Source organism: Eleutherodactylus coqui, chromosome 1 (genome assembly GCF_035609145.1).
Source record: "Eleutherodactylus coqui strain aEleCoq1 chromosome 1, aEleCoq1.hap1, whole genome shotgun sequence".
NCBI classification, from domain to species: Eukaryota; Metazoa; Chordata; class Amphibia; order Anura; family Eleutherodactylidae; genus Eleutherodactylus; species Eleutherodactylus coqui.
This window is the reverse complement of record NC_089837.1, coordinates 316,548,085-316,566,959: the sequence shown is the minus strand read 5'-3', so window position 1 is coordinate 316,566,959 and position 18,875 is coordinate 316,548,085. Positions and strand designations below refer to the sequence as shown.

The window sequence follows — 18,875 nt, the reverse complement described above, 5'->3', positions numbered from 1 at the left end:
AAAATTAGAGTTGCTCCCTTCATTAAAGTAGCTACAGGGAACCCGTCAAACTTTACCCTGTACTCACTGAGCCCTGCCCATCCACCCTGACTGTCCTTACACCTCATGAGAAAAATGCAAATCACAGCGGATGGGCGGAGCCAGCAGCAGCTCATGAATAAGCTGGACCCCTCTTGCTGGGAGATAAGTTGTAAGAGATTAAAACTCCTGCACATTACCTTAGAAGTGAGACAGACCGCTGGACAACTTTATGCTGCCCTTGGTGAGAACAGCACAAGGGACTAAAAGCCACATTAACACGATTAAAAATCTGCATTAAAAAAGCTGCTAAAGATTTAAAAATAACGGATTAGGATTTTAGAACCTTAAAAAGGGTTACTCACCCTTTAATTCCCGCAGTGGAGAAACACTAAGTTACGGTTGGCACTCAAGGGAGCTCCATGTAACCATGCAATTTATAGAAATTGATTTCATAGTAATAGCACACATGCCGCCACTAGCAGCAGGTTCACTTCCAATGCAGAAGAGGAACAGTCAAAGCAAAAAACAAAAGAGACTTGGGCTGCATCCGCACGGCCTACAAAATCATCCCTACAATGTGAAGCCCATGGTCTCCAATGGGTTCTTTCACATTGGTGATGTTTTGTAGCCCATGCGGATGCAGCCTAAGAGGTCGGCCGCCTTATAGTGTATATAGTCATGTCAGGACACTGGGAACATTTACAGCTTCATATACAACCTTCAAAATAGCAGCTTTTCTTTTCTTTCTAAGGTCCTGCCCCCCCCCCCCCAACCTTCTCCCCTGACCACTGTCTTGTAGATATCTGTAAATGGGGCACGTAACAAACCCATCCATCAGTGGCTCCTACTGAGATGTACTGTGCCAATTCCCTTCCAGGACAAGTAGGAAATTCGTGCAAACCTAGTGCGTTTTAAGGAGCCGCTGATCATGCCACACGTCCCTCTATCAGAGGTCATTTGAAGGACGGAGTAGTCAGAGAAGGTGAGGGGGCGTGGCTATATGTTTTATATATTAGTCAGTTGTAAGTGTTCTCAGTACCCACTCTATACAAATCTATCATCTCTATACACAGCTGCGGTCAACATTATTGGCACCTTTGATTATTTAGTATAAGAAAACTAATATCTTGAGAAATAAGTGGATATGTACCAAATTTGGGCATAATGATGCATACTGTACATGCATATGCTTATTCACTATTAAAGATTACGACAGTTTTCTAGCGCAAATTACACCAGAAAACTATTTTATGTGCTTGAACTACAAGGTTCGTGGCCTAAATTAGGTCAAAAACTGTCACATTTTTGTATAAACTAAGCCAATAGGTGGTCTAAACGGAGACCCGTTTTAAATATACCAAATGTATCATTCCATGGTATTTGGCGCATTTTAGGACTACTTTTTATACAGCATTAGTAAATAAGCTCCGACATGACAGACAAGATTAAAGTCACCTCCCCTAGTACTGCACTATACAGCCTTTGGCAGCCATAGCCACCAAACATTTTTAGTCTTTTTTGCAGCCATCTGTGAGCTTCTCACAACAGTCTACTGTAATGCCCTTCACTGCACTTCTCGAATGCTTACAGGATTCTTTTTCCAACAGCAGATTTCAGATCCTAAAAGATTTTCAATCAGACATCAGGACTCATTCCTATCCAGTCTAAAAGTCCATTTTTTCCCCTTCTTAACCCATTCTTTACCACTTTCATATGTTCACTTCGGGCTATTAGCTGGCTGTAGGACCCATTTTGTTCAACTCAAACCTAGTTTTCTTGCTCTTGCAGTGGGCGGCATTTGAAACTATCACTCAGAAGTCTCCAGCTCAGCCCCAATTCTTCAGATGTTGTATGTGGTTTCTCTGACACATTTGGAACCAACTTGCATGGGCTTTTCTCATCAATTTTCCCTCTTTGCACCACGTCCTAAAGGGCTCTTGACAGTCCAATGAGTAGAATAAAACTGGTTAAAGCATTAAGACCACCATTCACAAGCTAATTAAAATCACGTGAGCATGGACCAGCAAGTATCATTACTAATCAATAACAGATTAGTCCGATTTTTGTCCTTTGTGACATTAATGCTGTCCTGACATGGTTTTCGATTTTGTAACTTTTTGCCTGCAAAGTATTTATTTTGTTATCTTTGTGTCTTGTGTTTCTGTATCAAACATCAGTTTATACATATCCAAGCAGCTACACTAAACACTTCATTCCAAGAGATATTTTACATAGTGTTCATAATATCCAGGGGTGCCAATAAAGTTGATAGCTATGAAAAATATACATTAGGTATATATTAGCAGCCATGCCCTTTACCTATGGAGTTGATAAAACGCATCAATTACAGGCTTAGTAATAAAGTTATCCATTAAATGATGAACAGAATTCGGTAACTCTACATAAGCCATACCATGAAGTTTAATCTGAAGTGAACTATATTTACTCTGTAAAACGTTTGGCATGGATTAGGAGTGTAAGCATCTCTCAGCAGGTGCAATAGTAAGAGTCTACCGTGATCACGATAAGGTCAGATTGTAATCCAGATCATCCTGCACGTTATGTCTTGTTCAGATCCGGAATATTAGGCAGATCAGCAAGACATCCGCTTGCCCTTGGATCCAAATGCACGTTAAAGGGAAACTGTCATCAGTTCTTACTATGCTAAATTAAACCCAGTGCTAGAATCATTACCTACAACTGTTTTTGAAAACTAACTTTTCCCATGGCTCTTTACATTCCCACTTAAATTCCCACTGTACGTATATCATGCAGACCGGTCTAGTGGGAAGACCGGATGAGCTCGTCTGTAAACTCTTTTATGTCCTCCCTTCTCTTCTTCAAACTCTCAACACTGCTCAGATGAGTGCGATGCTTCTGCCCACAAGAGGGAGCGCTCATCTGCGCATGCGCCATCTACTGTGCCGCAAGATTTTGAAGTGCAGCGTAGTAAACATAGCATTGCAGGAGAAGAGAGAGGCGGACATGGGGGAAAAGCCTGCAGGCGAGAGAGCTAATCTGGACTGCCGTGCACGATTTACATATGGTGCAGGAATTTTTTTTAAACGATTCCTCAGGTATGCCTATTTATAGAGCCGTGGGAAAATCTGTTTATAGAACAGGTGTAGGCAATAATTCTAGGTAATTGATGATCGGTTCCCTTTATGATTGACATCAACGCACAAGCTTAAACTATTCTATCCTTATCGAACTTTTTCTATTGTAAAGCTTGTATCGTCTCCAATTACGTAATTGGATTATTTGTTCTTACTTACGCAACTACCATCATTAAATAAACCAGGAGAGCTTATGAAAGGACAACGGAGATTTACTTAGACAGGCCTTTTATATGTTACGTAAACAGTACGGCGGAGTGAAAAACAATCACCTCTGAATACATTTATGGTGCAAGGACGGCCCAAAGATGCACCAATCTGACATCTATGCCAGCTATGGGTTGGTGATTTCAGCTAGAATGTATGTCAGTATCTGATGAAGATTACAGTATATCTCATGGGCTGTAAGCAGCTACATCCCTACTGATCATCACAGGACAGACGTAAACATTGAAGAGGCCTCGGCTTTTGTACAAGTGAAGGGGCCCCTCTCAAACAGCTGATTGGCAGGTGTTCTGAGAGTTGGACCTCCACAATCTGATATTGATGACCTATCATGAGGCTAGACCATCAATTTTTAAGACTTTCATAAACGCTTTTAACATTAGGTACCCAAGCCCATAACACAGGGATATATATTATAATACGTATAAATAAATGTTATTTGTATAGCGCCAACTTATTCTGCAGCGCTTTCAGGTAATTCATTGATTACCCCCCCCCCCCCCCCCCCAAGCTGAGAATTCATTTTACCAGCCTTGTTAGGATGAGCTAACCTTGAGATGGCTACCTGAACCATGCAGGTATTGAACCCACAACCTTCAGGTTATGAAGCTTGGACTGCATTACTACTGCCTTAACACTTACAAAAACTTACAAAAGTTCACTTAGACACCTTGACTGGTGTAACCTCCTCCTAAAATATACAGTAAATCTGTGAACCTGTAATTTAGCCAAAACAAGTGGCAACGGTCCCTCGGCCTGCAAAAAAATCATGTCAGTTTAGAAACAACTCTGAAACCATTTAAAACATTCACTGGCCCCAAGAAACCAGTTAACAACTACATACCTCTGTGAACTTGTTGAGCGTGGCATTAGTTGGATTATGGGTGATTAGAAAACGCATACACTCATATGATATTTCCACTGGAGCTGGACGGTTCATTGTGATAAGTTTAAAAAAATAAGGTTTATTTAAAAAAAAAAAAAATTTGAAAAATTTCACAGCAAAATATTCAAAAAAATTCTATAAAGGAAAAAAAATATATATTTTCGCAGGAGAGGGGGAAAAAAAATTATTGCAAAGTCCCAAATGAGAGGTTTATTTCTTACAGATAAGCACTTTTGGGATGCAGAAAAGCATCCAAAAGAAACCTCTCACATTACTTCTGGGAGGGAAAAAAGGGGACTTAAAAATATATATATATTGCAACCAAAGGTCTCCACTACAGTGAGGCACGTATTAAAGGAGATTTTCCCTTCAAAATTCTTCCCTTCACAAAAGGAAAAATTAAGTAGTGAAAAAAATTGAGCTTTGAGGTCGGATAATAAATAAGAACTCCCATATGCTTTTCTGAAGCCGACAAGAGACTGGAGGGGTGGGCTTAGGATGGCAACTGAGAAGCCTCTCAGCTCACTTGTCTGCACCAATGCTGTGCTGAGCCTGGCAGTATTCTGTCCTTACACGCCGAATCGCCATAAATGTTCGACATATATTCCAAGAGTAACCCTGAAACAAGAAAAAAAATGAAAATGCCATTAGAACATAAATCAAGCGGTTATATATGCATTGTGGGTCACAATTACTAAACTTGAATGTCACTGTCACTTTAAAGTTACAGCCCATTAATGACATCCATAGTGCTAGACCGGGCAGGCTTGCCTACACCTTTACTGACACTCCAGCCAGTCTGCTTCCTGTAAAAACACCAATAAATATCTGCTACTGTTAATATTTTGCTGTCACAAACCACGTTATGGGTCATATACCTTGTGGGTGTCACTTATAAAGTGCAGGACAGGCCGCTTGAGCTACCAGTATGGGTGTCATTAATAGGCTGAATGGTGTACATATCTATTGGCTGTACTATATGAATGCCTACAAATTTGTCCAGCAACTCCTATTTCATCATTTTTATATTATTTTTCTCTCCAGTTACCTCTATGTAAATGGTACAATTTTAATTTAAAAAAAGAAATCTATTGCAGTTTACCATAGCAACCAATCACAACTCAGCTTTTATTTTGTATTCTGCTCTGGTAAAATGAAAGCTGAGCTCTGATTGACTTCGTTGGTACTGGTGTATCATGACGCCACTGGAAGCTAGAGGTTTGACAGGGCTGAGATGGAGGAACGCCCCTGTCACACCCCTAGCTCCCGATTGGATCAATAGCTGAAGGTCCTAGAAGGTGCACAAAGAAAAACAACTTCTGCCTGAAGCGCCGTGGGAGGTCACTGACGCGCGTGTGCCTGTGTGTTAGTCGCCTGTCCCCCTGCTGTTGCCTCCCTGCTGTCAGGCGTTGCCAAAGCAGCTTCACACCGCTCTGCACTACCTGAGCCGGACCCCGCTCTGCACTTTAACACACAGGGTAAGGGGAAGGAGGGGGAGTGCTGCCGCCGCGGAAGTTCCTTTCAGATGGGGCAATGCATGCCTGCAGCGGGGGCTGTGCATGGCAAGGAAGGGATCTGAGGGCCCTTTGTGCTGGGGCAATGCGCTGCTGCTGCGGGGGACGTGGTTACAGAGCTACTGCATTACCTTAGTGGGCTACCAGGACCTGCAGCCCAGCCAGCTCTGCAGTCAATTACGTACTGGTGCAGTCAGTGCCCTCTAAATCTTGTCTCCACCAGGACTTCCTGGTGGCGTCAAGATACACCAGTACCGACTTAGCTGCCCATACCAACTAGCTTTTCTTTTACAGTTTCATAGATCTGCCCCATTATTTTCTAATGACATGTTCACTTAAGGCTGATTAACACGCAACTTATCGCTCAAAATTTGTCCAAACAATGGCTTTGGAGCAATAGCCATTGCGTGTAAATGCACGCCCATTGTGCACTCTTCGTTCATCACTGATTTCAGGTTAGCATGAAATCAGTTGTCCTTGATAACAGGGACAGCATGCTGTGTTCTCCACAGGCAGCACTGATAGCTTTGTATGCAGTTGGCAGCCCGCAGGAGAACAAAGCAGATATATTTAGAGAACATATTACCAGCTGTTCTCTAAATACATGCAAATAAAGCTAGTTAGTTACTAAACGCAAAATGATCGCTCAAAACTGCCAGTTTCTGACAAATTTTGAACGATCATCTTTGTGTGTTTTAGAAAAGCTCCCAACAGAAATGCCCTATGCAAAGCACATTACATTAACCTAGAAAATGCCATCGAAGGTAAAAAGGAAGAGCCCAGCAATCAGCAAAAACACCAGAGGGAACAGGAATTAGAAACTACTTCTGTAAAGAGGTTTTATCAGTAAACACCCACAAGAGACTGAAAACAACTGAACACTAAACATCTAGACAAGTGTCAATATAAGTTACAGACAAGAGTCACCAACAGGAATATGTACAGAACAGATACCCTTTTGTATCAGCAATTCCCAGAAGCACCAGCTACGTGCCGCCGTACTATGACCCATGACATTGTTGCTCATATAGCCTGTGCATCCATGTAACGGGTCAATGGCAAAGCAGGAAGTTAATGATTTAATAGGTTAGTGAGTAGGAGGCCTACAGACAGGCCAAGAAAGGCCAGGAATCACCCTGCCAGACATGGCTCACTGTCATTGCGCTCTTCCTCAATCAGCTGGAAAGGTTAATAAGATTACAGTGCATTACATACACATGCAACCTCCACAGGGAGGTGGCATCACAAAACACCTATCATATCAGTCACAATTTCGTATTAACATTTAAGAATTTTTGTGATTTTGTTTTACCCGCATAGTGAAAAAGCAGATACATTTTTATTTTTTTATTTTTTTAAAATCTACATATTAGAAAACTGAAATTTGTTCATCTGGCTATTAAATAAATAAATACCGTATATACTCAAGTATTAGCCGACCCGAGTATAAGCCGAGACAAAAAGTTTCACCACAAAAAAAAAAACCCTGAAAACTTATTGACTCGAGTATAAGCAGAGCTATACTCAAGTAGATTTAAAAACAAACAAAAAAAAAACCCCATACTCCTCTCCCAGCCGGCGTCTGTGCGACAAGCTGCTTGAATTCTCCTCACTGTCATCCCCCGCCGTTCTCTCTGCTTGGCTCTGTCAGTGCTGTGCAAGTAAGCGCTGTGATTGGATTAAGCACCAGCCAATCACAGCTGGCGGCGCTCGATCCAATCACAGCACTTACTTACACAGCACTGACGGCAGGGGATTTGAAAGCAGAGCAGGGAGATGACAAAGCAGCTTGATTGGCTGCGAATGATCGAGCACCGGCTGTGATTGGCTGACGCTCGATCCAATCACAGCTCTTACACAGCGCTGACGGCGGGGGATGACAGCAGAGAGAATTCAAGCAGCCTACTGCACTGCTGCCGGAGACACAGACGCCGGCTGGGAGGTGAGTATGGAGGTGTTTTTTTTTTTTGTTTTTTTTTTTAAGCCTTCCCTGACTCGAACATTAGCCATGGGGGGCTTTTTCAGCACAAAAAAAAACAACTGAAAAACTAGGCTTATACTCGACTATATACAGTAAATGGTGATAGTTCCTTTACGTGCAGCTGAAAAGCTAGAACCCACACATGAAGTGGTTAACCATAGTATTGATATGCAGGAAGGAGGTTGGGGAATTATATCATTAGAGAGGATCAGATGATTTATGACTAGCTGTAATTTAATCACAAAAGTTTCCAAAGAGAATCTCTCTTCAGTAAATGGAGCTTTTCTTTCCTCTTTAGAAAACAGCTTTTAAAAAGCACTACAGAGTAAAAGACACAGCGGACCCCATCACCCACTTAGGTCTAATATCTGCCATATAAGAAGACATCACATCCGCTGTGTGGCTTCTGTTCCCTACAACAGTACTTATAATGGGGTCTATCATCGGAGTTCCCCTCATATCGGCAGCAGGTATTCTTCCATCCTGGTGAAATAGTCTCTGGGAGAATACTGACCACAGATCTCTTTAGGAACTGATAGATTATGCAACAAATTAAGTGGTTTAATTTAGATGATCACTACTGGATGATCCTCATAAGGCTGCTATTACACGAGCTGCGGGCACATGATCCAGTGCATGATGCATGCTACATGGTAGCACACTGCGCCGTACAGCGGTACAACATGTAACTGATGGCAGAGTGCCACCATACAGTCTCCGGGCATCTATTTCTTTCTAGGTAGAGAATCAGAGTTTTATGTACATTACAGTAAGGCTGGGTTGACACGGCTCCCCCCTTCGCTTAGTGTGCATGTCAGGAACGGTAATGACGAACACACTAGATGTGTCCATTGGGGTCCATCGTCAGGCAGGGGTCAGAATAGTGTCTGCTTGGACTGTCTGGGCTGGTGTCCTTCGGGAATGGGATAGCGTAGAAGCATCAGCCACAGGCATCCACTTAATGGATATAGTGGGAGCATTTTCCGGTGTATACATTAACTGGAGGTCAGAAGCGTAGTGTAAACCCACTGTAGGCCAGATCCACACGAGCGTATACATCATATACATCACCTAGCATATATCCCCCATTGACTTCTATGGGGACCCTTGGTGCAAAATTCACAGGAAAATAGGAGCACGCTACTTTTTCAGCATGACCTTTACACGGAACGACTATCGTTCAGTTAATTGGAAAAGACAAACCTACAAACGAGTCATTTGTTTGCTTATACACAGTGATTGTTCACTAGTCGTTTGCTGAGATCTCGTAAATAGAGTGATCTTCATGCAAATTTGTTCCCAAACTGACTTTACAGCAGACGACTTGATAAAACAGCAACTAGTTTTAAGAACTCATGAAGCGAGGTTAAAACATGTGACAATACCTAGCCTGAGGGATCTGGAGTGCCAACCTAGGATTAGCACCAAGTAGACCTGTTTGTATCATGGATACGCCTCGTCTTTACAGTTGTAGGACAATAGATATGCGGCTCCAAACCAGCCACTACAAAGCTAAGAGAGATCATGCGGTGATTCCACTAGAAGTAATGGTATTGTCATTTTATTGCTGTACAATGGCAGTCTGTACCGGAATAATCAGGTTTCTCATATTTAAGAGTATCAGTGACATGTGAATAATGCAGTGCCACAAAGTCCACGTGAGGAACGCAAGGCCAAGAATTTAGGACTGTAGGATTCAAGCCCCCACCCTCATGCACGCAGGTCCTGTTTTACTACCTTGTGCTGGAGGGCTTCCAATACACAACTGACCAGCGGCTGGCTCCGCTTACAGGCAGCAACAGCTGAGATTCTGCAAGGTGGATGAAGTGCAGGTGCTAAAAGTGATCACTTTTCAAATCACGAGCCGTGCACAAACACAATGTTCTAGGAAGACCGGGGAAGTAGTAAGAGGAGATGCTGTAGGGATCCAATAATACCAATGTGCAGATCCTGCAAGCACGTCCCAGACGTGGAGGGGGATCCTGGTACTAATACACCGAACCTCAGGACTCCAGAGTACTGCTTACTTGTGGGGGCATTCCCACCCTGATCAACAGGGAGGAACTGGATTTTGTTTTGGATGATAAGCCACAATGCTAGGGACGTTCTACAATGGATTTTGTTTCTATTTATACTTTTTCTTTTTTTTTTTGGGGGGGGGGGGGGGGGGGGGGGGAGGCTGAACTATATAAAAGAAAAACTCATTTCAGCAGTCCAGCGCTGTGGGATTTGACAAGTGATGTCATGGGCTTCTAATGTAGGAGTTCTGTAGCAGGTTTACAGGACATCACCGATGTAACTGATGGCCTTCTCTAATTGAATAGATTAAAAACCAGCAAGAGATATGTGTTGTGGGATGAACCCCTTCATCAGTCAGGCTGGGTAGATCGCCACTCTTGGGACTGGATAAATATGGATCCCAAGAGGATACTGGCAGACTGACTCCAGGCCTGGAGAAGATGTGCCTGGGGAGAAAAATAGGCAAGTAATGATTTTTTCTAATGACCGGACCAGGCTGTTTTGCACCTAAAGGAACCAGACACTTTTTAGGGATTTTACTGCCCTATCTTTTTCCCCGTCAGCTACCAAAATTATCTTTGCTGCAATTTTTTTCTGTGACATGTAGGGCTATTTTTTTCTAACTTTTTTCACTGACTTTTTCGGGGTTAGGGAGGATACATAAGGTAGAGTCAAGCCTCCCGCATAGGAGTTAATACTTGAGTGACCATCCACATGTGCATCCAGGGAAGCTTCAGGACCAGTGTGGTGGATGAAGGACCCCCACAAACAGAGGTGCACTGTTGTAATGTGATCCCGGCCAACGCATTTACTTCTATATCCAGAAGTCTTGCGAAATGGGTTACTATTCCTGTGAGACTGTCTAACACGAACATCAAAAGGTCTTCTGCCAAACAAACAAGGTCGTTCATCTGCTTCAAGAAGGACAAGAGGGGAAGGGAGAGAAATCTGAGAGCTGTGAGCAAAGGAGCTCGAAAAGCAAGAGTGGCTGGGCTCCATTCACATCTGTGTCAGAGGCTCCGGACGGACGAAGAAGTCATGTGTGCAGCACTTACATTCGGCACCAATGGCGGACAGGTGCAGGAACAGATTAGATTTTAAAAAAGGGTGTGCTTAAAATGCATGCATTTTACTTATTTTTTTTAAAGTGTATACGTGTCCCACTGTAAACTTTTTCCCTCTTTTAACAAAGTTTTGTAGTTCAGTGCTCTTTTACCCCTTTTAATCACAAAAACATATGTTATATGTTAAGTGTATGATAATGTACAGCCATACGTTTTTTGTTGATTGCACATTTCCATACTTTTATACTTGTAGGCGACGTTTTTCAATCCCACGACAGAAAAAATTTTAAAAAAAAGAAGCGGATACTAGACTAAAACGTAGCCATATGTATGCATAATTTGACTATGTTTAACCCATTACAGCCTATGGATTCGTGAAACACTAAGCTTCTGTTGTTTGTTGCCCAAAAACGACAAAGAAAAAGTACTTTTCACGAAAGAACATGTCAGTGTGGTCGGCCCCTTAGCCGCAGGGTCTGCAGTAGATCTGGTTCACCTCTTTTGTATGACCCACATGCTGCTAATTGCCACCCCACATCCGGTGTGATCTCCTTTTCTCATGGCTAACCCATGTGCACATAGTGGGTTTGTTGCAGACAGACCGATTAGAGGTGGAAGGGAGAAGCGAGCAGGAAGTTCAGAGTGCCAGACAGGATAATGTAAAGCCTACAGCCAGAAGACATGGCAGTCGGCGCTCGCACTGTACATTGTGGGGCTCTAGAGGACGGCCCGGCGCACAGAGCTGAGGACAGACAACTCCATTACTGCGTTACAGCGCAAGCGCTTCCAAACGGCAGGACTTATTCTGTGTGGAAATTCAATGAGCGTAAGCTGAGTAAATTGTTTTTGCAGATAAAATGATGGGTCTCTAGGGAAGAAACAAAGCATTAAGCAGACCGCCCCAGAGGAGGCATCAGTGACAGGCAGTGGGATAAGAGCCGCACACTACAATGTAATCATATGTCTAATGTGCATCACTAAGCACCAAGAGCCTACATTAAGAGCATCTGCCATCAATACCGCCTTTTCTTATAGCCCATTTTACAGCAATACAATATTTTGCACCATGTCAAGGTTACTTTATTGAAATTCTTTAACCCCGTAAGCTCCTATACAATTTTGTCCTTCAGGATTCAAAGACTTCTCCTATTTCTGCCACTTGGTAATCCACATACAGAGGTACGGTACGGCCCCATAGATTTCTCTGGGCGCTGTATTGTCTCTTTCCCGTGGTACACAGGGCTTTCTTGTTCCAAATTTAAGCCAACAAACAAAAATCCATTTTCCTTGTCACGTTCTGCTGAGGTTGTGGTAGTTCTTCCACTAACAAGGAGTCCTCCAATGCTATAATGCATAGTGATAGCACATGTGTATAGTGTATTGTAGGACCCCCATGCTATGTTTAGAGGGGTACGTTTACACAGTGGAATCCAATGTGATAATTCTCTCAGCGGGATCCAACCCGGCCGTCTGCAGGAGGCCTTAAATAGCATTTGTGCAGACTTTGAAAGGCTGAACAACTTGAGGAGGCGTTGCGATATACCACCGGGGGAGAACACTGTCACCACAATTTTCCACGATGACCCTATCATTATGATAGGTTAATTGCAGAGAATTGCAGCATGCCGCGATTTTCGGCTTGTGTACATCGGGCTGCGCTTTCCATACTTATCCTATGGAAAGTGGTCATTGCGTTACTCGCATGTGGATTATCGCTGTGGGTAACGCAGTGAAATATCGCCCGTGGACAGGAGTTTGTGCTTCGCATTTTGTGTGCAATGCGTTTTTAACATTACAAAAGTTCCATTGACAATCATATTAAAAAAAACAAGTGGGTAGGAGCCCTTAGGGTATCCCAATAAATTAATTTGTGAAGGAAGTAGGGTGGGAAAGTTTACAGTCGTTCAGGACTCTCTATTCAGCTGTTCTCTGGGTCGGTACCCTCATGCACTGATGTAACTATAGAGGATGCAGGGGATGCGGTTGCACCCGGGCCCAGGAGCCTTAGGGGGCTCATAAGGCCCCTCTTCTCCATATAGGGAGCCCAGTACTATGAATAAAGCATTATAGTTGGGGGCCCTGTTACAGGTTTTGCATTGGGGCCCAGAAGCTTCAAGGTATGCCTCTGCCTTCATGCATTAAGCTCATTTCTGCAGTGCGCAAAAAGCGCCATTCCCACTGCGTATAGACACTTGTGTGAGTAGCCCCATTGAAATGAAAGGAAGCGTACAGTGTTTAGCACAGCACTGAAAAGGCAGCGCTAAACGCTGTACAACCCTGTGTGGGGGAGGCCTTAGGCTGGGTTCACATGGGACGGATTTCCAGAAGAATTCTTGCTGATTGGGTGCACTGAAAATCTGCGAAAATTACGCTGGAAACCTGCAGCTGCGGGTTTTGGAGCATCTTCACCGCCAGCATTTCCGCTATGGCCATCTCTCCCCATAGAGAGGAGAGAGGCCGCTGCAGGAGAAAAAAAATAAACAAAATTGACAAGCTGCGTCTTTAGTTTCCACACCGTATGGCCATTTTCGCTCGCTTTGGCCACAAAGGATTGGCCACGGCGTGTGGACGGGATTGTTGCAAAAAACTTTTGCAGGCTAAACCCGGGATTAGGAATTTTTGTGCGGAAAATCTGAACAGAAATTCAGCAGCAAATACGACCGTGTGAATCCAGTCTAAGGTGTCTGATGGGTGCAAGTTGCTGCGCGCCACGTGTACATTTCTCTCGGGGGCGTACGCAGTGACATGCTTGCTGATAAACCCCATACAATAGCTTATCAATATCATGCATGCTGATTTTTTTTTTTTTGAGCGCACATTTCTCACGCTGTGCGAGAGGCACAGTTAAAATGTATAGGGGACTGCACATTACACTATAGCGGTGACCATACGCTCGTGTGCGAGGGGCCTAGAGGCAAAGCAGACACAACTTGCTTAAAAAGGAAGTGGTATTTCCGAAGCAAGTTCCAACAACACTACAGTCACACAGATAAAGGAGGCTACACAAACCCATTTCCTGAGCGCTGTGCTAAGCATGAGGCTCTTGTAATCTGCCGCTCCCATGTGATACCGAATGAGGTTAAGTAAGGCTGAATACTGGCACTGTGGAGCAAAGTCCCACAAATCACATGCACATCATTGTGCTCCCCAAATCCTTCTGGAAATGCCGATCTGACATGCATTCCTTCACACTAGTGATTTGCGTTCCATATTACACTGAAAACCAAAAGTTTGCATCTTCTTTGATAACTTGAAACAGTGAAGTCACTGAAATGACAGGGGACATTAGATGGGGAGGGGGCACTTCTGCACCAGACAGCTATTCCATGTAAAGGTACCTTAAGGCTCCGTTCACATGTTGCAGAATTTCCACATCAAACTCCCCATGTAACTTTTGTGAAGATTGTACCTGCTTATTGCATTTTTTGGCTGAAAAACTGCAGCATAAACTAACATGCTGCAGAATGTAAGCCTGCCCGGCAGGTCCATTTACACGGTCATGTTCTGTGCCGCACAAGCATGACATTTCTTAAAGGCTCATCCACACTTACTGGTAGCAGGAAATCCTGCTAATTTTTCATTGAAGATCTGCAGCATTTTTATTAAGTGTGAACATACCCTAAGAGAGGCCAAAAACTAAGGCTTCATGTCCACTGGACAATTATAATTAAAAAAATCTGTGCGGGTGTCCGGCACGCGTTTTACGCAGCCATAGGGATGCATTGGACACCCGCAGGTAAGTAAATACTTGCGGATGTCCTTTTTCCCTGCCGCGCAGATCACATGAGCAGGAAATCACCTACAGCATGCTCCATTTTCTGCGGGTGTCCCGCAGGCTTCCATAGAAGCCTATGGAAGCCATTCGTATCTGCGGCACACCCGCAACTGAATTTCTGCTCTCCGGCGTGGGAGAGCATGAGCTCAAAAATAAATAAATAAAAATAATTAGAAAAATAAGAAGAGTGCACGGCACATGCGCGCGGTGCGCTTCCGGCATGCCGAGCACATCCACCACGATCAAGAAAGAAGATCCGGCTGCGACGGAGGGAAGATCCGCTGCGTCTGGACAGGTAAGAGAAATCAATTTTCAGGCCTCATGTCCGCGGGAAAGGAGGGACCCGCTGAGGGATTCTGCATGGAGAATCCGCACGGGCCCAAATTTCCTAGTGGACATGAGGCCTAAGAGCCCTCTTACATTGAGCCATTATATCATTCAGATTCTCGCTGGATCGCAGGAAACAGAATAATCGCCCAGTGTAAACATCCACACGATCTTTTGTTTGTCATTTGGATCGTGCAGGCATTAAAAAACTAAACAAAAAAAACATGACAACCGGTCCGCGTAAACAGGCAGTCGTTCATCGACGAGGGATGGCCTGTTTACTGCGAATAGACGGCGCTAGCCTGGAAGTATACCAAGCCAACCCCACCTCCAGCCACAAGAGCGATGATTGTTGGGATGGCTTTACTGACATAGAGGCCATCCACGGCAATATAGAGCATGCTGCAATTTTTCTTCTGCTCACGGAATACAAGATTTGTAACCGCAAGTGTGAACGAATAAGCGGAAATGTAGGTCTTTCCATGCCTTGCATTTCCCGCACGGACGGCGATTGCGGAATCAGTACTCCAAATCCGGCCGTGTGAACCCGGCCCTAGGTGGCAACTTCTGGACACATCTGCTATGTGGGTTTTATTCAACCCCACTCACATATAACATGATAACCAACGTTTGGTTGCGACATACTACCATACACAGTGAACGCTGTACATATATTCACCAGGTCACTAGTTTCCGACAAGTGTTCCAGCTGTCACAGCTTACAGCCAGCAAGATCGTGCTGTAGAGAACTGGTTTAGCTCTAACACTTATCGAAGGTAAAGTCAAACACGACATGACTTGTCCTTGACACCGCTCGGCTCCTGTCAGCTGCTATACAGCAAGAATGGTGAGTAAGACAGAACAAAAGTCATCTCAGGGACGAGGCAATAATTGCAGAAGGAAGAAGACTGTGATTGAGTCATACTTGGATGCAGAAGGTCAGCACGCTCTCAGGTAGAGCCTTAAAGTAGGGCACAGCCACTTCCTGTGGGTGGATGGGAGCTGGAAGAGAGCTGCAATTGTTGATCAGCCTGCCACAGTATAGAAAGTCATTGTCTGCCGGGCCAACGCTTCTACTTGTGTGATCCATCAACACACTGGATTCTCTCTGGAAGCCACGTGACTAGCGCTTTGCCAACACGTTGCTTCTAGGGAACATAGTCTCTTGTCACAGAGTTAATTGTGTGTGCTGCTAGACGATAATGACAGCGTTAGCCCTGAGGAAGAAATGCACAAGTCACCGACTAAAGGTGCATATAGAGTACAAGCAGAGATCACATGATAGCTACATGCCACAACCCAGCCAGAAGACTTCACAGGACACGGCTCACCTCCATGCCCCAGGCACTGACCGAAAATCCCCCAAAACTCTCCACCTCCTTTCTTCATTTCCCATGAGTTTTAGAGGCCTGATGCTTTAAGGTGACACCAAACAATCAGATGCGATTTCCAAAAAGTTCAGGGCATCAAGAAACCCATCGCTATAGAATACTTTCGAGTGTACTCAGTGAAACATCACAAGACAGTTTGGACACTTCTGCCACTATGTAACAATCTAGAAGGCAAGTAGCCCCCGACAGTGTGGAGCAGACAAAAATTGAGAAATGTGGGCAACAAGAAGAAAGCAAGATCAACACCCTTGAGTTGTGGTGTTGTGCATCCCCGTGGACAGCGAGAGTCTGCAACAAGGCAAAGACCTCGCTGGAGGCCAAGATCACCAAGTACAAGTTACGTTGGCCATGTCACATGCAGCAATTCCTGCAAGGCGGCATAGTGATGGGAATGGTCAGTGGAAGTAGGGGTAAAGGCCGACCAAGAGCACTTTGGCTTTATACTGCCAAATCTGACACCAAAGCGAGTCTGAATGACCTCCAGGAAGCAGATCTCAATAGATGTGTCCAAGGCTGAATGCACCTCCTGCAGCCAGAGACCCCTGCTTACCTGTTCTAATCTGTGCTTAAACAAGGAAAGCAAGCAGAAAACTGCAAAAGGACACTTTAGAGTTTGGTGCACATCACTTTCATTTCCATATAGGTTTTTATAAAGGAGCCCCTATGCCCATTAGCTTTTCATCACGCCATCTAGCTGCCCCCCTACTGTCTACCATGACAGCCCAACATCAGTGAACGGAGAGAAGTGAGCTAGCGAATCAAGTGTTGGCCAACAGTGAAAGGCCAGGTACAGGTGACGGCTCCAGCCTAGACTAGAATGGTGGACCGAGTGCGGGAGAGATCCTACTAGAGCCGGCAGGAGGCTGAACACAGGAGAGGATGCCGCGGTACAAGCATCATGACTATTGGTATAGTTTACATTATTGTGACAGTGTGTCATCAAATAACCTGCAGTATGACGAAGGCTGCCGTCACACTGGTGTTAGGGTCAGTTCAGGGCTTTCATCTCAGCTATGTTTTTTTTTTTTTTGCCTTTATTTCAGTTTCTCTCCTCCAAAAATGGAGCAGGGCCGGAAACACTGAACTGACCCTAACAGGTGTGACAGTAGGTTAGATACAGTCGGCAGGGTTATATAGGCTGTACATACAGCTGATCCACCATTACTGCCATATAATCGGCGCTGTCACACGGGAGGAATTCTGCAACAATCTGGTGGAATTTGCATTTTTACAGAATATTCAGCACTGCAAATGTGTCAATTTTGATGCAGAATGAAAATTGCAGAAATCTGTATCAAAACCCAGCATTTAGAGGTGCGGAATTCTGGGACGTTCATGGGAAGAGCTCTGCCCGTGTGAAAGCAGCCAATGGTGGGGTACAAGACACTGCTCCACGGCCTAACCACTCACCTCCGTCCAAGCAGGCTTACACGGCGGCACTGGGGCCCAGAGGCCCCCAGACGGTGCTCAGTACAGAGGCGGACGCCACGTGTGTGCCGCGACCTGGCAGCTGCCCGCACCGGCTGAGAGCGCTGCTGCTGCCTCCAGAGGGCCGGCATGGCTGGCCGCGGACAGCGTCGCTCAGCTACACCAGCACTGTAAGGCCAGGCGCAGCAGCGCGAGAGCCCGGACCAAGAGGCGGCGCAGCCGGCCTGCTCGACTATAGCTCCCCCGCACCGGGCGTGCCTCCCACTCCGTCTCACACTGCCGAGCAGATGCCGGCACGCACCCCTAGCCTACTTCTCAGCGCTAACCAGTGGCCACACCGTAAGCCACAGCCCCGTCCGTCGAAGAGCGGCCCCCGGTACTCACAGGCGAGCTGTTCATTGAAGTCCGGCTATCAGTGTCGGCCGATATAAGCTCCAATCTACCACTTCTCTTCCGACTGTTCCGGCCGCTATGACACCTCTGACACAACGCACTAACCGGCTCCGCCCACAAAGCAGACTAAGCCAATTGGAATCTAGAAAGAGGGGGCGTCAGAGCGTCTCTCAATTGGCAGAGTTCTGAAGAGGCAGAATAGGATGTGTCTCCACCCCCTGGTTACAGCCAATGGAAAGCGCTTTAAGATCCATGTAGGCTTTGGGCGAGATGAGTGGGCGGCGTGCTTCAGCCAATCAACAGCATCCGCAATAACTAGCGAGTCGGGTGAAACAGCGTGAGAGCAAAGCGCGAAGGTAACAGCCAATCATAGGCGAGAGTGTCGGATGACGTAGCCGCCGCATTCACGTGATCCAGTTCCTGCCGATACCGCTTCACGGCACTGACGTCATTTCCGATCCCTTCTCAATGAGTTTATTGTAAATGTCATTTTCCGTCTGCTGATAATGACGTAGTGATACCGGAACTTGTGACGTCATGGAATACATTCTGTGCGATAAGCACTCACTGCTGCGGGCAGATAACTAGTGGCCATGGCAGGAGCTAATATGGTAGAGCGACTGCATGCAGAGCAGCATGGAGGACGGCTGGTCATTAGTGAAAGTTTACAGAAGAGAGATGAAAGTGTGCAAAATGTGACCCTATTAGTGAAACGATGAGCTGCAGCCAAGTAGT

At 45.1% G+C, this 18,875-nt stretch overlaps 1 protein-coding gene across 1 annotated transcript in view; it reads right to left on the bottom strand.

Moving 5' to 3' along the window:
• The window catches only part of PTP4A2 (protein tyrosine phosphatase 4A2), a 28,472-nt gene extending 10,199 nt beyond the window's left edge, over positions 1-18,273 (bottom strand). Inside the window, exons 1-2 of the mRNA XM_066575035.1 lie at positions 18,132-18,273; positions 4,207-4,866 (exon numbers count right to left, since the gene is read on the bottom strand). Of these exons, the coding sequence (XP_066431132.1) occupies positions 4,207-4,302 (96 nt within the window). The 5' untranslated portion in view covers positions 4,303-4,866; positions 18,132-18,273. The remainder of the gene's footprint in view (positions 1-4,206; positions 4,867-18,131) is intronic.
• Positions 18,274-18,875: the final 602 nt, after the last annotated feature.